The 21,272-nt window shown below is 40.5% G+C and overlaps 3 protein-coding genes across 6 annotated transcripts in view; 2 read left to right on the forward strand and 1 right to left on the reverse strand.

Moving 5' to 3' along the window:
- The window catches only part of itpr2 (inositol 1,4,5-trisphosphate receptor, type 2), a 56,804-nt gene extending 51,084 nt beyond the window's left edge, over positions 1–5,720 (forward strand). For all 3 annotated transcript variants that reach the window (XM_044194887.1, XM_044194885.1, XM_044194886.1), the window contains 2 exons: positions 2,531–2,692; positions 4,354–5,720. In XM_044194887.1, coding sequence (XP_044050822.1) covers positions 2,531–2,692; positions 4,354–4,434 — 243 coding nt within the window. In that variant the 3' untranslated portion in view covers positions 4,435–5,720. The remainder of the gene's footprint in view (positions 1–2,530; positions 2,693–4,353) is intronic.
- Positions 5,515–15,084, reverse strand: sspn (sarcospan (Kras oncogene-associated gene)). Its single transcript, XM_044194889.1, has 3 exons — positions 14,628–15,084; positions 12,274–12,360; positions 5,515–10,734 (listed from the first exon to the last, which is right to left on the reverse strand). Exons 1-3 carry the CDS (start codon positions 14,856–14,858, stop codon positions 10,375–10,377), a joined length of 678 nt encoding a protein of 225 aa, XP_044050824.1. The 5' UTR covers positions 14,859–15,084; the 3' UTR covers positions 5,515–10,374.
- Positions 15,085–16,345: 1,261 nt separating this feature from the next.
- Positions 16,346–20,449, forward strand: bhlhe41 (basic helix-loop-helix family, member e41). Of its 2 annotated transcripts, none has more exons than XM_044194893.1 (5): positions 16,346–16,834; positions 16,929–16,995; positions 17,160–17,270; positions 17,371–17,482; positions 17,781–20,449. In XM_044194893.1, exons 1-5 carry the CDS (start codon positions 16,773–16,775, stop codon positions 18,695–18,697), a joined length of 1,269 nt encoding a protein of 422 aa, XP_044050828.1. In that variant the 5' UTR covers positions 16,346–16,772; the 3' UTR covers positions 18,698–20,449. The 2 variants fall into 2 exon arrangements, with proteins under 2 accessions (XP_044050828.1, XP_044050829.1); XM_044194894.1 differs by having other exon boundaries at positions 16,355–16,834; positions 17,163–17,270.
- The last annotated feature ends 823 nt before the right edge of the window (positions 20,450–21,272 follow it).

Here is a 21,272-nt window from a genome sequence, read left to right on the forward strand (position 1 = left end):
TGGTGGTGGCAGCAGCAGAGTGAGAAGCACATGAATGTCTGTAAATTCATGCTCACTGAGGTGTTTAAATGGATCAGTGAAGCAACACTAAAGCCTTGACTCATTCAGACAGTGCAGCACAGCACACAGTGGTCTACTGTACAGTCTAATGAACAGCAACAAGACATGAGTGGGATAGTTCAGATTCTCTACAGTCACCGTTTAACCGTATCTCACCGTATCTCATTAATCTAGAGACGATGCTTCAACCGAGTGACTGTACGTTCAAACATGATATTGTATTCACCCCTAATAATGTCTCATGGGTCTCTTTATTGAGTCTTTGAGGTTCCTTAATCCATCCATAAAACAAGCATCAGATAGTCCTCAGTTTCAGTGATGTTGAAGCTTTGTCTTTGAGCTCACAGAGACTTTGCTGTGTTTTCGAAGCTTTGAGACAGGAAAGTATTCTTTTTTTATTTTGTCAGCCTCTCAATGCTAGAGGCCCAAGATTTTCAGGCAAGCTCTTATAGAAAGACTCGATTCATGCTGTGTAGCTCAGCAATTATACTTAATCAGTCTAACTGCTTCCCCTGTAGCCAGGGATGGAAAAAGTTTTCTAGTCAAAAGTAAAAAGTAGTCAAGTATTGAAAACAACCGAAATAAAAGTACAGTAAAGAAGTAAATGAAAGTAATCTGAGTCAGATATACATGTATGAATGTACTTGGTTACATATGATAACTGCAAAATGTCAATGTGACATACTGACTATAATGATGATGATAACGTATTAAATGTTAGAATGTTAGCATTTAGCACAGAATGATGCTGAATGTTAGCATATTAGTATTAAGCTCAAAGCACAGCTGAGCCTGACAGAGTGCAGCTGAAGCTGATGGATTATGAGTTAAATGTAAAAGTCTTAAATGTACAATTTAGACTGATGCAAGATGAGTCAAGTGAGACAAAGTAGAGCTGAACCTGAGTCTGAGAGAAGATGTGATGAGACTGCACAGAAGATAAACCCTGTTAATTTAGGTGACAAAATGGTTATAATTTCTTCTGTTGCCATACATAGATCTTTTCTTTTCCACTAGTGGGGCAAAATATGTAAGAAAAGCAGTTTTCTCTCAACTTCTCATCTATTCAGCAGTTTTGTTTTCTGGCTTTAAGTGAACATTACAGGGCTGCTACTGTGACTATAGACTTTTACTGTTATTTTTCTTTTACCTCAAATTACTGGTAAAAGCTACTTTATAGTATCTTTCTATTCTTATGTATGGTATAAATGATGAAATATGGCATAAATGCTGTGCATTTTATAGCCAAAAGCAGAATGTTTTATTTTATTTAAAATTTAATATCATTAACATAATAATGATTTGAATTTCTGGATTTTTGTTACTTAGTTTCTTGGTCCTGTTCATGAATTTCACAGGCAGAGTGAATTTAGATTTGGAGAGGCAATACCGTGTCATGGCCATTAATGTCGCACTAAGCAAACTGTAATAAACTCATTAATTATGGAAACAAAAACAAATAACCCACACGCCCACACATTCATCTCCACCCTCAGACTCTCCTCTCCTCATGTCCTCTTCTCTGTCCACAGCGTCTCACACTCTGATCAGCTTTTCTATCCCTGTAGTCTATTCTTATATAAGAGTAGGTGGGAGAATACCTCACTCCTCCTACTGGATTTAATGTGGTGCCAGTCAAATCCCACTCTCAGCACCTTTTAAGTCATTTTTATCAGAAGAACTGGCAAAGGAATATTACATAAGATCAGCTGATGGCAGTCTGTCTCTGTGAAACCTAGCTCGTTTTCAGAGATGCACAAGAGCATGCGTGTTGCAAAACACACACGCTTGCTCACAGTCTGCTATGTATATATCCATGCAGATGCACACCAACAGTACACATACCCTCACGTGTACAGACACAGACGCACTTAAGTCCATTACATAATGCTATAGGTTTGTTTTGCTTACCATTTTCTCATGGCATAGCTGCAGATTGTTTGGTCTGTCCACTGCACTGTTGGAAAAACAGATTTTGCATGAGAGCACAAACACACACATACACACACACACACACACACACAAATATAAATAACACTATACTCCCAGTTGTGTTCTCAATAGATGACAGTGACTCAACTCCACATCAACAGTGTGTTTATGGAGTGGGTGAGAATTGAAATGCCAGTTACTGTTCATTTAGTATATAATTGCTATCTGCAGTATCCAAGAGACAGTAGTGCTGCTTAAAAGATTTTACACTGTCAAGCATGAAACAGAGAGCAGCTTCCATTCTGATGGAATGATTAATATTAAACCTCCACGCCTGTCTCCAGTTACCAACACTTCTCTGTTTACTCTCCTCCTGCAGTCTGGCTTTAGCTCTGTAATGCTCCTTGCTGTTGTCTGTGCCAACATACTGTTGTTGTTGTCTCTCTGACCCACTAAGTCAGCTCTATTTCAGCCTCTTAATTCCTTTCACCTTTCTCACTGTTTCTCTCACATCCCATCTCTCCCTCTCTCCTCCCAGGAGAAGAACCTGGAGTGGTTCCCTCGTATGAGAGCCATGTCTCTGGTGAGCAGTGAGGGAGACAATGAGCAGAATGAGATGCGCTCTCTGCAGGAGAAACTGGACAGCACTGTCACTCTGGTAACTCAGCTGTCTGGCCAGCTGGCTGAGCTCAAGGAACAGGTAAAGTGCCACTTCAGGCCGTCTTTCTTGCTGTGGTGGGAAAAGCTCTGGTCCAAGCACCATGGTAGTCTGACCTGAACGCCTGATGAATAATCCAAAGCAGAATCTGCCTGTTTTTAAAAAGTATATATCATAGTAACATCTTGTTTAGATGCATTCCGCCAACTATAGCACATGGACTGTGAACTCCACGTGCTACCTGACCTACAGACTCCTTTCACCTAAAATCACCTGTGGGGCAATAGGTCACATGGAAGAGGCAGCGTCAGCAGTCTTATTTTACTATCCATCTCTGTACTGAGTTCAGTTATCTAAATTAATTTTATCAGACCCTTGATGCTCCTGAACGCAGCACAACAGGTGACTGTCACGTCAGTGATCAACGCGACTGATAGCCGCCAGTGAGCCTCTGGCTATTTGGATGACTAGCTCTGCTGCTGCAGTGTGACTGATCACTCTCATCACCTGCCTCCCCTGCATGTGATTCCAGTCACAGGCCTGTCCTTGTTCCTCTTCTGCCAGATGTGTGAAAACAGCTCCTACTGGAGGATCACACTCCAATAAACAAAACAACAACCTCTGTCAACCTCAGTAAGCAGTTAAGTCTGTAACATCTCCCTGCTGGTCGGGATTCTCGTGCGATCCCTGTAACAACCAAGTTTAATGTGCTGTTGAGCAAGACACGAAACCTTTTCTCTTGAGTCTGTAGTTTGGTTCAACTGCAGGCGATGGATTATTCTAATCTAGGTTTACAGCAGTCTAAACTGACAAACATGTAGTCATGGGGTTGGCAAGGATGTCACTCCTCCTTTATGATAAACGGAAATTTTAGTGTACACCACAAATGGTGTGTGTTTATGCAGGCCCAATTACAGCTCTGCAGTCATGATGGGAGGCCTGCAGGTGTCACACCAGCTCTGACTGAAGAAAGTTCCACCTGCAGCTCCTCCCTCATTACAACCTCTGCTGACCATGACACTTTGTGTGGGTTTTGAGGTTCTGCACAGTGTACTCGATGTCCTTTAATCTGCATGTACAGTTTATGGTTTACAGAAGCAGTGGCATTCATTTTTGACGTCATGACCCCCACACACACACACATACAACAGCCAGACATGACGGTGTCCTTTAATGAAGTTTCCAGGGGACATTTTAGTTTCCAGTCATATCAGCGGTTGAACAAAGCAATTTGCATAAAACTGTTGAGAAGATTTATCTCTTTTATAACATCTCAGTCAAATGTTGAGAAGAAAATGTTAAATTACTACTAAACTCTCACAAAGTAATTGTTTGCAGTGTTTGAAATGACTAATGTGAGAAGTCTTGTTCAGTTCAATATTTTTTTGTAACACAGCTAATCCAGATTCATTTCTTCATGTAATGAGACCAAGATTCATTTTGTTTGGTCTAAATGAATTGACTCGCTCTTAGAGTAGAGATTTAGAGAAACATTTTACCTGCACTCCAAGTTCAAATAGATAAACACTCCGCTCTGGAATGTAATAATTATATGTGAACATAGTAGGAACATTGTGTTTTGCATAATAAAGTGCCCATTACAACAGTAAAAGCACAAATACAGGTTTGCCTGTATCATGCCTATACTACATGCAAAATTAAAAGCCACTCCAGGTTGATGTTTTTTTTTTCATCCTCCACAGATGACAGAACAGAGGAAGAACAAGCAGAGGCTTGGATTCCTGGGTCCTCCTCAGCCCAACCATCACATCCCGGCCCACTGAGGGGCTCGAAGCTCAAACAGGAGACAGTGACGGGCCACTCGACTGCAGGCTCGCAGTAGAAACCAGATTGAAATGCAGACACACACAAACTCCAGCCTTAAGAACAATACATGTACGCAGAGTACACTTACAATCAAAATGTAAGAGGACATAGTGCCTTTTTTATGACACAATCACTGCATTATGGGATACAGACTGTGCCTTATGTGCTCTAGGAGCATGCTTTACTGTACACACCCTCGTACAGAGGAGCTCGTCTCCGTGAATGATTGGCCAGACACGGCACACATCTGTCAGTGTAGTGTCGGGAGGTCAAGGGAAATGTTAAGGTAAAGTTAATGGTTAAGTGCTGTCAAGTCTGCGGATGGCCATGTCTCAGCCTTCGTTCCTCGACTGCCTCAGTGCTGATGCGTAAGAGAGCGGACCGACTGGCTGCACTGAGGTCAGTGAATAGCGGTGAACACAGAAGTTGGGGGGGTTTCTTGCATCACCGATTGGCCTCCAGGGGAAGAGTGTGTGTGTGAGCATTAAGTATTCTCCCCTTCACCTTTTTAGATTTCTGATGATATTTATGAGACGATTTGCAGTTTATAACTGGAGTATTATTTTTTGCATTTTGGAAAAAGAATCATGCTGCCTCACTCATTAACTTTTATAAACAGTACATTGCAACTGCTGAAAGTGCACTTTTATAAAAAATAAAAGGGGTAAGAATTTAAGCCTGTAACCGAAAGCAATGGTTAGTTTGGGGTATTATTTATGCATGCTTTGTGTTGTGTTTAAAAATGCATTCACTGCACCATTTTGGTTGACTTTTTACAGATTTCTACAGAGTATACAAGTAACAGAAATGTGAATGAAAATAATGATTACCTGTGCAGAACTTACTTGAAATTTCTTTCAAATCTAAATCTTATATTGGTACATAATGTAGTACTGACTGAAGATGGTATGCTTACAGTTCTTTGTTACAATATGAACATCCTCATGTCTATAGAGATGTCAACTAATACTGTAATATTTACTGTATCTGCTCATATCATCTTCATCTTCTACTGTTTCTTAAAGTTTAACTTTTTGGTGTAAATCATCCTCACTAGTCTCTCTTGGACTGCCATTGATTGTTAAATCTGAACTTGTGTTTTAAACTTGCACACACTAATGGCAGATTATGAGTGTGTGCACTTGATGATAACTGTCCCGTGACACTTTCTGTTGAAACAAAGTGTATAGAAAAATGTGTTTTATGTGGTTGGATGTTGTAATAAATTTGTAAGAAGACTCAATGACGTGAGTAGCTTTCTAGCAGAGTTTGCCTCAGTCCCTGTTGTTGTTGGGGATGAATGAGCACTCCCCCACACTCACCCTGACCCCCTCTGCACCCACCCACCCACACACTCATTGTTTACTCACACTTGTACTTATCCATGAAGGTAGCACAGGAAGAGACTTCATTCAGACAGGATCATATTTCATGCAGCAGGGATAGTCATCTAATATTAAAAGCAAAGTTAACAGATATGCTGCACATGCCGTCACTGTACTGCTTTTGTGTAGCTCATCTTGACATTTAATTGCAGCTAATTAATAGCTGATATGATGCAGAGAGACTAGACCAGACTCTGGAAGTGAACCTTTGTTCTTAGTCAGTCTACTTTATGAGCTTTGCTGTTATCCAAGTTTAACACTCTTTTTAAAAATTTAATTAAGTAATCAAAGTACAGAAATAAGAGATTATAGATGTTTTCTAGCATAGCGATTCCCAACCACGGGTACTTGTAGCCCAGCTGAAAGTAATGGATAAATGGTTGAAATAGAAAGCTAAAAGTAATGGATGAGCAGTTGAAACAGGTAGTTAAAATAGTGGGTAGTTAAATGGCTGAAACGTCTAGATTATGCCACTACAAGTGGTAGTAGTACAAATGCCAACTTGACCAAACTGACTCAAACAATACAATTTGTATGAAGAATGTTTTGTAATAATATCCACCTTAATATAATAAAGTGTTAAATAACACCCAGTTTAAAGTCATTGCAAATGAATACATTTGAAACATGACAGGTGCTGTCGATGAAGGGGTACATTAGTTCATCTGAAAGGGCTCTGGGTGTACATTAGACTGTTCTAGGAGATATAAAATAGAAAGCATCTTAAGTTACTCTCATTGAGTGCTTCTATCTATTCAAAAGGCTGTGTCTTTCCTTTGTCATGTGGCGTTTTTATTCATAAAGAAATTAATTTCCTTTACAGGTATGAAGCATTGGTTATATTTGGGCCTGTCAGTCACACATCCATTCACATTGTTGGTAATTTAACACTCAGTACTTGTGGAAATAGATAATTCAAAGCTGTGGCTGGTTGATTGTCTGTATGTTTGTGCTTGTGTAACATATTTGAGATAATAAACGAATCACAGAAAGGCCTTAACTGGTCTTTTATCCTGTCCTGTCATTTACCCTCTACAGAGAATCCCATCCTTCTTGGCTTCAGTTCGATGTTTACGCTGGCAGGCCTGCATTTGCGCCTGCTGCCTGTGACAGCCATTAAAATTAGCTCACGCAGTGCTATAATGGTGAGCAGCTGTCACTATGCAGACAAGATGGGTAAAGTGCAGCATTACTGGAATGTATTGGACTCACAGAGGGAGGAGGATAATACCAGGACCATCAGTACTGTCTGGCAAAAGTCTTATAGCCGTAGTGTGATACTAAACAAATATTCACTGCTTCGGTCTGCATCGCCTCCTAAACAGACCATTTTATCAGCTGAGATTTATTTTGATGATTTTGACCGTGGAAAGAAAACATTTAACTTTGATGTCCACTTACCAACAAAACTTTTAAAATGACTTTGGGGGGGGGGGATCAGTTTAGGATAATACACAAGATAGTCCGCTTCATTTCATCCTCTCAGTATACACTGAACTTTGTTAATGCAAGTGAGCAGTGAATTATTTACTTTATGAACACAACCTTGGACACATTTGGATCACAGTCATGAATCTCGTTGCAAACCACAGTCAAGAGTCACGTGCTTAGCCAGTGTGTATTCAGTAGTGAGAGTGAGAAAACACCCAGAGAAGGTCAATAAATACAAGGCAATGTCCCAAACACCTCTGTGGCTGGAGGCTGACCAATAGGATCCATCTCGCTGGAAGAATCATTTGCATTCAAACTATAAATTTTAATTAAAGCATATATTTAACGGCATATAAACAATATATACTGTAGATAAAAACATTAACATTATTACGTAATTAAAATACTGGAATAGAGTTCAGTCTGTTGTTTTCAAGTTTCTGTGAAAGTAGTTGAGATTCGTGTCAATATACATATTGATCTTCTGTCTTCTGCAGTCTCCTCTAAAGACTCACAGCAACATCAGTGGCCACCAGAATCAGATATCATTCAGTGTTTTTTTTGCCTTGAAAGATCAATTCACCACACAGGAAGTTGTTACTGACCGAGGGTGGACAGTGCCTCCTCATTTTTATAAATAAACATGCCCCCGTGATGACAGTCATGTGACTTCCTGTGTCTGGCTGCGAGATTGAGCCTTTGTAGTCACATGATGCATCAACATCATAACAATAAGCATGGAAAAACACAGCAAACAAGCCAGCCCTCCGTCACATGTAGATGCAGTATGTACAGTATGAGTGTCTACTGTGTGAAATGCATCATTCAACAGAATTAATCAATCATTCCCACTATAATACACTACTTCTTTTATTATCCTGCTAACTGAAAAAAATGGTGATAATTTTTTTAAGCTTAAAAAATTTAATGATGAATGTTACCAAATGTGTTGCCATGAGAGACTGATCCCTGGGGATGCCATCAGTTAATCACTGTGAGCAGTCACAGTTAACTTGTATAAATTAATAGTTCACAGTAAATCACATCCAGGCTCAGACAGTGACGACTTTGTCTCTTGCTGATATCACAGATTAGTAATACAATCTGCCTTAACTTTGACAGCTGCATTGTTGTTAATATGGATGATTCAGTTATAATATGCATTTTTCCATAAATTTTAATAATATGCTAGCCTCATGTTTAGGCTGTATTTTGTGCAGCATAAAAATGTTTTTGGCTTGGGGGATGCATATTTAAGAGATGCTCACTGATTCTCTTTCTGCTCAGTTTCAGTCATTACTAATAATAATGCCATTACCTGCAGAAGCAAATCTATTCATTTGAACATGAGTGACATTTTGGGTCTGAGTTGGCTCTTTCTGTTTATTAACTGTATATGTGTGTTGACAAAACAGGAAAAAAGGAAACTGCATATAACTGAAACAAAGACTTGTATTTGTAACCACAAACAGTATGACAGTCTTAAAAGATGAAATGCACTCATTGGCATCTTTTTTTTTATCTAAATGAAACGCTCCTGTCTCACCACACCACATTTAAGGCTTCTGTGAAAAAAATATTCTTAAACCATCTCCAGTCAGTTAACCTTTTTTCATCATTGACAAAACAGATGTAACATTGCACACTAATTACACTCTCCCTCTGGGCACGTTTGATCTAATTTGCTACGGAAACTGCCTCATGTTTACCATTCCCTGCTTAGCATGTATATACAGTAGGTGACTGCTGTCGGCACCTGAGCTGAGAGTAAGAATGAGATAAAGCTGAAGCTCTGCAGAAGGCAAAGCATTTTGAAAATACGAACCTAAAATTTTGTGGTTGTTGCATCCCTCTTGCTCTGTCCTGTCTGAATGAAAACAACTGAAATGTTGTAAACACAGTGAGATGATTTTGTTACCTCGGTCCTGCTGCCTGTCTGAGTCCCCCTTTCCTCACCCCGGCCCCACTCCCCACTCCCTTTGTGGCTGCAGTAGTTTGACTCCTACAGGCTGTTTGAGTCATGCTGGCTATGGCCTGGCACCACCTTTGCAAGCCACAGCCCAGTTCAGCCTGGATCCAGTCTCATGAAGTGTCCTCTGCCCAGATTGTGTTGCTGCTGTCAGGATCCGCTTTTAGTGCATATAACTAGCCTGTTTGGAGTATTACAGAGATTACTTCTATCAGCTGAAATGTCCTTTGTTTTGTTTTTTTCATCAAGGATTTTATGCAATATTGCTGCATAAAAGAGCTGCATATGTTTATATAATAAGCAAAAGAAACAAAACAGAGGTTATTCATGGAATTAATCCACCTAGTTGCTTTTTTGTGTGTGCGTCAAACGTGATAATGAGTTACAGCAGGCAGCTGCAAACTTTATAGAGTTAAAAACTTCAATACAATGTAATTTTCTGATCGAAAAGCAATAAACTAATAAAGAATGTATTATTTTTTCAGTCAATTAAGATAAAAAAGGATGTCTTACTAATATTTGCTACTGCATTTAGACAATATTTGGCCTTTTTCCTTTTTGACAGTGTCATTTAACACAGTGATTCAGTATGCCACCTAAAGCATCACTGCAGCAACTAATCATGATTATTAAATCTCAATAACTCAGACCAAAGGAAATTTTGCCAGATCATGTTCATTTTTGGAGTTATGTGCATAACAAATGGTTTGTTTGGTTTCAGTGTTGTGCTTTTAATTTGTCTAGTATTGCATATGTATATAAGCTGTATGTCACAAGAGCAAATGTCAAGATAGTTACAAACATTGCGTCATTATCGTGGAACACAAATAGTTGGTTTTAGTTTTTCAAAAATAGAGTTGTTTTGCTCCTCTATTCAAGTTGTTTTTATAACATCAGACAACTGGAAGTACAAAGTTATTTATATGGTATACAAAATTTGTGCAAAAAGTACAACTAGCACAAAAGGTTAATATAAACTGACATCAAAGAAAACACAATCAGGCACACACCAAAAAGGCAAATGTCCCTGTCCTTCAGAGTGTAATCACACAGTTGGCATCACCCTCCATCCTGATCTGACTGATCAGAGTCATCCCATCAACTCTGCCACGTTAAACCTTCTGCCACTGCTGGGAGGAGGGGGAGCCAATCTGAAGACCAGCATAAAAGACCTGGTAACGGTGTTTCCACATGATGAAGGCACCGACGGCACAGACGAGTGCTTGGACCAGGTTTAGCACGATCTGGAGCAGGAAGTAGAGTGTGAGTGTCCCGGTGATCACCTCACAGTCGCTGACTCCCTCATAGGTGAAGGTGCGGGCGATCGGGTCAGCTTGATCCAGTTTGCACACACAGTCCTCTCCCACCTGCTCACAGCTGAAGCTACTGGTCTGTGAGTAGTGGTGTCCAGCGAACGCCATAACCAGCACTGAAATGACCAGGCCGATTGTACACAGGACAAAGTACAGGAGCTGTGGAGGGCAGAGGACAAGTCAGAAGTCATGCACTTTTACTTTGAAAGCTGTGATCAGAAAACCTTTTCTTGTCTTCAACTTGCTGTGTTTTTCATACAAAAAATCTGGCTCCTGCTTTAGTCTGTTGTCTCATGATTAACCCAGAGTGCCAAAACTGTAGCTTACAAACAGACATGCTGGCTCAGTGCCTATATGGCAAAAGAGATTACCCACGATACTACTGGGAAAGGTCTGACTCTGAGAGTAGGAGCCCAGCTCTTAGCACAGAGGAGACACAGCACATGCAAGACTGCCCTGCAGCTACAGCCGCTTCCCACCTTTAGTGCACATCCTGTGTGAGTATGCTGAACAACAGACAGTGTCTAAAAATACAGTTGTAAAATGTGAAAGAGGCTTTGTGTTGTTTATGCAATTGCACAATCTCAATAACACTAAACCTTCATCTTAATCCATTGTTTATATAACAGGAGCCCTCATTCACTGGTGTATTTTGCTCTCAGTTACATGCTGCTTATGGAATTATGCAAGCGACGAGAGGTGCTTCATCTGAAATGGTATTTATGTTAATTTTGGAACAGCTGTGAAATCTGGAGTATGGTTGGTTACAGGGAAATGTGTGTAGAGCAAGTGCATCAGCAAGTACTTTGTTGAACATTATTACTTCACGAAATGGAGATGATCTGAAACCCCAAAACAACGACTCAACACTCATATTGTTGTTGTTTACAACATGCATCATTTCGATAACTACTTCTTATAAGACCATTTAATATTTCCAACGTCTGCTTTGTAAACTTTGTATGTTAAGATGTAAATTGAGAAAATACCTGTAATTTTGGTGATTCAGACAGTCTGATGGTATTTAAAACTACACAATACAGACACACTTGGAATTGACTTTTTATCATAACTTTCTGCAAAGACCATTTTGCAAATTAGCTTCTTTAAGCAAAATACTTTGTCTTGTGTGAGTGTTTTGAATCACTCTATTCAGAGCGTGTGCACATATTTGAACCTGGTATGCACACACGAACTGGACAAAAAAAGAAGTTGCTGCTTCCAAGGACCTGCTTCTCAGCAGCAAACAATGGTGGACTGATTTTAATTGCATTGGCATTCCAACTGCATATAATGTACAGCTAACTGAGCTGTACAATCAAGTCACATTAATGAATGCACGCATCCACTCATAGGAATGCCTGAAGAGCTCTTTTAAACAGGAATACAGTTAGATGCCTTTCTCTCCATGCCATTTACAGTTACAGTTCTCTTAGAACAGCCATCTAACAATTACAGTATCTCAGTGAGTAAAACTTTGTTCTCTGCAAAGGTTTTCTCTGTCTGGAAAATACACTGACCCATCTGAGCACACCTTTTACTGCAGCCATGATTTTACTATATACCTTTGGTCAATTTCAAAGAGACATGTTGGGCATCATTGAGGACTCCATGCATGACATGACAGATTGTCATTCACAAACTGATTTGTTCACTTTCACATCTGCAAACAATGTGTCAGCATGTGTATAGACTCACCTTGCCAGTGAATTGCATAAACGTTCTCTCATCAGGGAGGTAGGTGATACAGTACAGGATAAAGCCCAGGATGGAAACTAAACACAGCTGCAACAATACATCAGAAAATATTTGACATAGTTTGGTTAGATTCACAACATAATATTCATTCTGTTCCCTTTCAATTTCAAAAAGAATGTAGTCAACCCATGCATATTGGTTATTACATTTGTACCTTGTAGCTATTATATATACATATATGTGATGTACAGTATGTGTGTTTGGTGTTAGATACAGTATAGAAACAAGAATCTTGTTCTAGAAAATATTTTGTGCCCAGGTTTTCAGGGGTGTCTCTTAATATTGCATGATTCAGCAGTAGGCTGTCATCTTATTACATTACTATCTCTCTCTCCCTCTCTCACTCCCTCTGTCTCACACAAACACACTCACACTCTTTCTCTTCAGTGCAAAAGAGTCTTGTGACTAACGTGCAGCATCTTATTTAAATGTTTTTCCCAGGTTCTTAAGCACTCAGGATTCTCTGGAAAGTTCTTGATGACCTCAGTGTTTTTCACTTGGCTGAATCTCGTGAGGATCTAACTCGGGATGTTGGTGTCCAGGGTTGTTTTTGAGAGCAGATGGCATCTGTGATAGGCTAGGGTAGGGTCCAAACAGGAACAACATGTTTTTTTTCTATCACCAAAATGTGACCTTTAATCTTATCCCAAATTATAATAAGTAAAGTTTACCTTTTTGTTGTTTTATGTTACAGATTTCACAGAGAAGGTTAATCATTGTTCACGTGTAAAAAAAAAAAAAAACTGCAAAAAACGATTTAACAGTCTCATTAACTTACGTTACTTACACGTTAACTGAAATTTTAAGTGCTTTTATTGCTTACACATTAACTGACACAGTTGCTTTTAGTATGTTACATGTTTTCATTGTTTAGAGGTTTACTGGCATTTAGACGTTCACCTCTTACTATTCAAATGGAACTTCAACTGCCCTCATTTCTTACTCTTCAACTGACAATCAACCGCTTTCAGTGCATTCACATCAACTGACATTTCAGTTGCTTTCATGGCTTAGACATCGACTGAAATTTCTGCTTCTTTCATCTCTTACACTTCAGCTGACAGTTCAACTGTTATCGCTCTTACTCTTCAACTGTTAGTCTAACTACTTTCAGTGCTTACACACAAACTGACAACTCGACTTACTACAAAGCTTAAAGTGAAATTTCACATGCATTAAGTGCTTACAGTTCAACTTATTTCAAATGCTTTCAACTCTAACACTCTAACTGACGCTTCAGCTACTTTTAGTGCTTACACATCAACTAACATTTCAGTTACTTTCATGGCCTGACATTTCAGCTTCCTTCATCTCTTACACTTCAGCTGCTTTGAGCTGGTACTCCTCAGCTGTTAATTTAACTACTCTCAGTGCTTACAAACAATTGGACAACTCAACTTTCTGCAGGGCTTAAACTGAAATTTCACATGCTGTCAGCGATTAAATTTTAACTGATTTCAACGGATTTCACCTCTAACACTTCAACTAAAACCCCAGCCCCTTTCAATGCTTACACTTCAACTGACACTTCATACTACTTCAGTACCTCAACTTACTCAACACTTAAACTCCTTTAGGTGCATCAACTTAAATGGCAACTTCCATACCATATTTCACATGCAAAGAGTTTTAAGACAAAACTTTTCCGGTTTCTGGTCAAAACTCAGTTTTGAAATAACACAAATTATTACACAAATAAACCTAATTAAAATATGGCTTATCTTTAACTATCTATATAGTCAAAGTTAAACTTATGTATGAAGTAAATGAAATGTGTGGTGTATTTATTTTTGTGTGTGTAATGTATTAATAAGGCAGATGGTAAGGATGACGAGGTGTGAGCAAGTACAGTATGCGCATAACATTTGCAAATAAAAACAATGTATTTAGATGCTTTTTAGGTGCTCAAAGGTCAAGTTGGAATATGGCATGCTTTGATTGGCTGGCTTGTCTCATCAGGTCGGATATTGAGGACTTGTTGGACATACAACAAAAACAACAGAAGGTGCAAGCAAGCTTGTGTGACTGAGACAGATTGGGGATTCAGGTGTATGCATTCAGATGAATATGACAGATGATGATTTATTAGTACATGACAATACCAGTGATTTCCCATGCCTACAATGACTGTCTGACTGAGACAGGTGGGTAAGGACATGCGGTATGGTGAAGATGGACAACACATTGAGGGATATAGCCGAGGGTCATGCAGAAGTATCAGAAATGGGAGACTCATGGTCCATGCAAACATGTGAATGTAGTGGCTGATGTTAGAGCGTAAGGATGGAGCTTACAATGATCCCAGCCCAGTGTGGCGTCTCCCTGGCCAGGAGTGAGGGGCTGATGGCCAACATAAGGAAGGCCACGGTTGTGACGGCCACCCCCAACAGCAGCTGGAACAGGGCGACGAGCAGAGGGAAGCGACATACTCTGCACTTATGGCCGTCCTCCGGTGCTGGGCTTTCATCTCTCTTCTTCTTCTTGCCCTCCTTCTTGTCTGAGGAACCTTTCTGCCCCTGCCCCATTTCTCCTCCTTTCTTTACACTTGTTTCCCTCTCTGTACTCTCGACTTTTACTGTTGCAGTATTTGGGGTGGATGAGCCTGCCTGCCGTCTGCCTCGCTCCCCTTCCCTTCCCCTCCCTGCCAGGGCCTCCTCTCACCATAAGCCCTGCTCGGCTGCTATTTGGAAACAGAGAAGACTCTGAACTAATATGGAAAACATTTGGACTGGATTCCTAAAGCGGCTCCAGTGCCACATATAGAGCAAGCAGCATACTGTGGAGGAAAGGAAGAGGAGGGAAGGGGGCAGGAAGACACAAAGGGGGATTCCAACATACAACTATGAGGGTGTAGTCACATTAAAGACAAGAAAGGAAAAGTACAGAGGCAAATCAGCAGTTATGAGTTAATGAAAAGCCAGCACAGAGGAGGTCACACTTCATTTGAGAGCCGGAGTGATTGGATCATTCTTTGTCAGCACTGTTACACAAGAGAGCCATATGCTGCCAGCCAGAAAAAGTCACATGACTCACAGGAAGAAGTAATGTGATCATAAGGCATGTGAGGGCATCACAGGGGCTCAAATTTGAGTGTTTTTGAGCACTTTAATGTTCATGGGAGGAGAACAGGTGTCACTGACAATCAGATTAACTTAGTTATTAGCTACTTAGTATGGTCATTTATGAAACTTTTGTAATTTGTAATAACATATATTTTGATGGAAAGTTCTGGATCTTTACTTTCATCACTAGTAAATATGGCAATAACGTCACAATTGATATTTGAATTATTTGGGGGACATTTGATCATTCTTTGGATAACTGTTCAAAAAGTCAAAGTCACAAAGCCTCATTTAGCAATTATCCCGCCAATCTTTGTCACAGTGATGTTAATATGTTCTTATTAGACAAAGACACTTAGATGAAGGTGGGAGAGCAGCACCCATGCTGAGATTAATAAAGAACCGCGGCGCACGTGTTTCAACACCCAGCTGGGTCGGTGCCATGGTTACTGACAACGCAGCTTTGAACGACTGGAGATGTATGAATAGGTTACCTTGCCCTGCTCCGGGAAACAGCACAGAGTGACACACACGAACCCTCACTGCATGCACACGCACACACCTTGAATATTTGAAAGGGGTCCCATGTTTACACTGTGCGTTTACTTCACATTAGCCTCTATATTTTCACTTGATATCAGCATGGGTGTTATTTTCTTGTTGAGCGATCAGGACGTTTCCAGTTGAAAATGTGTTTTTTAATGAACAGCAGGAGAAACTGCAATCATTTACAGTAAATAAGTGATTGTGAATAAGGTGCATTTAGAACTTGGGTTCCCTCTAAACTGTGAATGTGATTTCTATCTAATTAGCGTGCGTCTAATTATGTGTCACATTAGATCTTACAGCCCATCCGGTCACTTATCAGCCCTTACTCCACTTGTACAGAAAGACAGGCTCGAGCTGCGAAGTTTAGGAGACACATTATATTAGCTCCAAGAACGCCGACTTTAGTGAGCTGATGCTTATGTGGATTAGTCTGTCTCTCTCTACGTCTGTGCTCCTTTTCCTCTGCTACATTTTGCGCACGAATCACGTTTCAGCAACCACGTCGAAAGTGTTTGGACTTCATCCCTATAGGAACGGCGGAGATAGCTGCTATAACACAGAGAAGGTCTAATTACCGGACTTTGTGCTGGTGCAGGCTACACGTGAGTCGGAAGCTGTTCCCTACCGGAGGCGCGCGTGCGCTGTGACCACAGCACTGACGGCTTTACGAAGTAGCAGCTCAGGGAACTATAGACATCAGTCTGAAGAGCAGCTCCACTGGAGGACACGCACTGTGCATCATCTCCCTCAGCCGTCCGTCTGTGGGTCGAGGAATAACAAACATTTCCAAAAAAAGCTCAGGAGCGGATAACCAGCAGCAGAGAAGTGATGGATGAAAGAATACCGCATTTACAGGACAGGCAGTTCATGGAGCACGCAGATTTCTTGGGGTGAGTGTCGCTTTTGGCAAACTCTGTCAAACTCTGTCAAATAAACTGTTATGACAACCTGGTGAATAATCGAACACTTTCCTCTTTACTTTAGGGTGGACTACCCCTCTCTCTACATGTGCAAATCCAAAAGAGGAATAAAGCGAGAGGATGGTGGGAAGGTGTGCGCGGTTTTTTATACTAAGGGAATCTAAATATTCGTTTGTTGTTTTCATTAGCCAGCCTTTGTGTGTTCCTGAAACTCAGCAGAATTCATATGTATAATACAGTAACTTTGTTTACATATACATTTGTGTTTAAAACTGTAACGCTTGTATTTTGCCAGCAGGACGCATACAAGTTACCACACCGGTTGATAGAGAAGAAGAGGAGAGACAGAATCAACGAATGTATTGGCCAGCTGAAGGATTTGTTACCCGAACATCTGAAGCTGTCGGTGAGATAATCATACTACAAAAAGTTTTTACATGCTCAGCGTACCCGGTTTTACATGACAGAGAGTAAACAGCCAACTGATCCTTTGTTTTTCTCCGTAGACGCTCGGGCATTTGGAGAAAGCAGTTGTCCTGGAGTTAACACTGAAACATTTAAACGCACTGACTGCTGTCACTGAGCAGCAGCACCAAAAGATCATCGCTCTGCAGAATGGTAAGATGAACAAACGTGGTCATTTATAGTGAGATGAGGTTGCATTATTAAACTGGTTTCATGACATGAAACTTTATTAGTCCCCGTATAGAGGAAGTATGTGTTTACAATAGCAGAAAATGTACATGAATAGAACAAACACAAGGGATATAGAGATAATGCGCATTCTGAGAATACCACAACAGAATAAATAAAACGTGCTGTTGACACGCGTCCGTTTTTTTTTTGTCACTGGCTTATGATGTGCTACACCTTACAGAATAATGATCTGTTAATCTTTAAACTGCATGTTTCGCAGGGGACCGGTCGATGAAATCGTCCATTCATGCAGATCTGGATGCGTTCCACTCCGGGTTCCAGGCCTGTGCCAAAGAGGTCCTGCAGCACTTGAGTCAGTTTGAGAACTGGACGACACGAGAGCAGAGGTGCGCGCAGCTCATCAACCACCTTCACAAGGTGTTGACGCAGTTCCAGCCCGGCGCGCCGCCGCTCCAGCACCAGCTGGACGCACAGGATGGGCAGAAAGCCGACAGCCAAGCTAACTGTGTCCCGGTCATCCAGAGGACCCAAGGCGGGGAGCTTAACGAGAATGACACAGACACTGACAGTGGATACGGGGGCGAGGCTGAAAAGAGCGATGGCAAAGATAAAGAATGTGAGCGCAATAAGGCGCAGGGACACAAAGCAGTGAAGATCAAGCAAGAGTTTGGAGATGATCGCGCTGCCAAAAAACCAAAGATGAACTGGCCTGGGTACGGGTTAGGGGGCACAGACCCCACCAGGCCAGATCTGGCGTTTATGAACTCTCTGATGGGAATAAGCAGTGTGGGACAGCAGACACCTATTTGCATGCCTTTCTACTTCATCAACCCTTCGGCCGCGGCGTCTTATATGCCTTTTTTCGATAAAAGCAACATTGAAAAGTACATGTACCCAGCGGCGGCCGCTCTTGCATCCCCTTTCCCCTGGCTATACCCTGCACACGCGTCAGCAGCGGCGGCCGCGGCGGCTGCTGCCGCTTTCCCTGGCTTATCTGCGCACTTTGGAGCCTCTCCTCAGTCCAACGACTCCCTCAGTCCAGACAGCGACGAGTCACACGAGGTTGAGACAGGCTCACCTGAGGAGCGCGAGGAAAGTCCCGCGAGTGACGACGGGGAGGGTGACGTAGCTGAGGAGAGCCCACATGATCGGTTTTCTGCTTGTCAAACGAGCTAATTTGTCTGTTACCTTTCCGCGCATTCTGCTGAGGAGTTTATGTATTTCATTTTTTAAATTAGGCAAGTTTTAAAACGAGGTTTCACAGAAGAGTTTCTCATGTATCTTGGCGAAACAGGGGACAGTTGTGACGGCGTGTGCCTTTTGCACTTATAGATTAATCAATCTAAACGGTTATCGATAATGATTGACATTAATAGGCACGGCTGTGTTGTGCTGGAGTTAGTTTTGTAATCCTCTTTGATAAAATATTTTGAAATGGCAGCATTGGTGCCAAACCTTTGAGTACTACAACAGTGCGCACTATCCCAATCAGCGAGTCTCTTTGGATGTATGAAGTTGCAACTGACCTCTGCCAAGGTCATTAAGAGCTTGGCTGACTCTGACTGTAAATATTATTACCTGGAAGACAGTCTGATTCATGTAAATGTGCACTAAATGGGCCTATTAAAAAAAGTGTAACTCCCAAAGTACCTCATCCCCAACTTTCACTTTAGTGGGCTGATTGGGAGGCACATTACTGTCCCTCCTGAGAAGAAATTAATGGTACCCCCCTCCCAACACACACAACATCGCCATCATTAGACAAATACAAAAATCAGCTACTTTAACAATTACACATTGATACTAATGAAATCATGGGGGAGGTATTATGCCTGATTGCCCTCTACTCATTTTTACAGAGTTTACTCTGGTTTCCTTTACTTGTTTGTTCTTCTGAGGAAAGAAATTCACTGAAATCATTCAGAAAATAACAGAAAGAAGAAACCCTTCATTCACAAGGGGCTGCTTGACCAGCATATTGTACGCCCCCTGAATGGAACATTTCAGCACAGAGATGCTATGACCTCCTGTACCTCCAGGAAACATTGTAGGATAGCACCTTATAGATCGTTGATATTGAATGTACTTGTATTTTCCCAGCTATTAAAATTTGTATGTACAATGATCTTTACTCTTTGAGACGTAAAGTGCACTTTTTCTGCTTTTACTCACCCCTCAACAGTCACCTCATCATTTCAAAAAGTCTCTCACTGTAGTTCTCTTTGAACCTTTTTATTGTGTTGAGTTGTCTTGAAATAAAAAATATGACTTCATTTCAAAAGAGAGAGCAGAGACACAACATGCGTTGTGATGATTTCATGCCTACAGTAAAGTGGTGATTAAGTAATTTGCCCAATTTAACAAAACACTGCAATTAGATCAGATAATCAGATTTGAAACCCCTGCACCCCACTACACGCCAGACTATCCCCGATTCTGTGTTATATGCTATCATTATGTAAAACCTTGCTTTTCAAATATTTGACAAAGGCGAGAAAGAAGCTGTGGTCATGTGACCATCAGTTATGATCATTGCTGTTTTAAGAACTTTAACTTTATCTTGGCCTGTTTTCTAAGAAAATAATTCCTGCAACTGTAGTGTTGTTCAGCTTTTTAAGGTTTCACACATGGCTGAATAAACAGATGATTTTCATTGTATTTTGCATACATAACATTGCTTTTGTAGTTTTCTTCAGCTGGTTTTGCCTCAAATCTGTTATCAACTGTTATATAAAGTGTCATGTGCGTCTGTAAATAGGTTTTTGTGAATATACCATAAAGTATACATGTCTATGTCAATGTTGTTGAAGTCTATGGATTTTTTAAAAAAGATTTAACTGAGCAACTGTTGCACATTTCGTTAATGCTTTACACATATGCTGTTCTAAATTATTGCTGATGAGTTGTAAAATAAATATAAAAACTAAACTCTGCAGGCTTCTTCTTATTTAACACAACTATAGTGAGCATGTGTGAAACTGTTCCAACAAATACCTACATATGTAATATTTAGGTAATGTAATGTATGCACAAGACAAACAGGTCAGAGCACAGTAGTACTAATAGCATTTATGAATAAACAATACTATAAGTCCAGTAGATAAAATGTATTGTTACTAAGACTGCAATCAGCTGACAGGTCACAGCAGAGGAATGTACAGGCTTTAAACAAATGTCATGTGATACAAAGATGATGGCGTGAGATTATCCTCAGTCTGTACAGGCTGATGAAAAACAAAGGGCCTCCTCCCAACCTGTCAAAAGCTTTAAGCAGGATCAAATCCAGTCTTTGTTGTTGCCATTAACTGGCTTACTGCAATATTGTTTTAATTTAATAATTTCATCAGTCTTGAAACTTCAGACTTTATGCTTTCTAGTGATCCTGGCAACAATGAAGTCCAATTACTGACAACAAGCCAGTCAGTATCTTCATTCACCAGTGAGAGCAACTTTGTAAGTTTAAACAAATGCATTTTGCCTATATTTTACCGTTTCCATTCTCTTATAATCCTCCTATGAACTCAAGTAACATTGTTCATTAATTGCATAAAAATGCATTTGATACGCTCACAGCATTTCTTCTCATTTCATTTTTCTGTGGGGAAAAAAAAGTTGTTTTCCCTTTATTCTATCTCAGCCATGTTGTGTCCACGTTTCTACCATTACTGAGTAAAGGTCTCCATCTACTGGTGAAAAGCCTGAAAACATTTAGAGCACATACTGTACAATACAATACAAATTCTTCCTCATT

Source organism: Siniperca chuatsi, linkage group LG4 (genome assembly GCF_020085105.1).
Source record: "Siniperca chuatsi isolate FFG_IHB_CAS linkage group LG4, ASM2008510v1, whole genome shotgun sequence".
Classification (NCBI taxonomy): Eukaryota; Metazoa; Chordata; class Actinopteri; order Centrarchiformes; family Sinipercidae; genus Siniperca; species Siniperca chuatsi.

Excerpts from the sequence above, each read along its gene's own strand:
- bhlhe41 (XM_044194893.1), top strand. The coding sequence starts at position 16,773 with ATGGATGAAAGAATACCGCATTTACAGGACAGGCAGTTCATGGAGCAC. Across the intron at positions 16,835-16,928 it reads GAGCACGCAGATTTCTTGGG|GGTGGACTACCCCTCTCTCT; the intron begins GTGAGTGTCGCT and ends TCTTTACTTTAG. Across the intron at positions 16,996-17,159 it reads AGCGAGAGGATGGTGGGAAG|CAGGACGCATACAAGTTACC; the intron begins GTGTGCGCGGTT and ends GTATTTTGCCAG.
- sspn (XM_044194889.1), bottom strand. The coding sequence starts at position 14,858 with ATGGGGCAGGGGCAGAAAGGTTCCTCAGACAAGAAGGAGGGCAAGAAG. Across the intron at positions 12,361-14,627 it reads CACACTGGGCTGGGATCATT|CTGTGTTTAGTTTCCATCCT; the intron begins GTAAGCTCCATC and ends GTATTGTTGCAG. Across the intron at positions 10,735-12,273 it reads TTATGCAATTCACTGGCAAG|CTCCTGTACTTTGTCCTGTG; the intron begins GTGAGTCTATAC and ends TGCCCTCCACAG.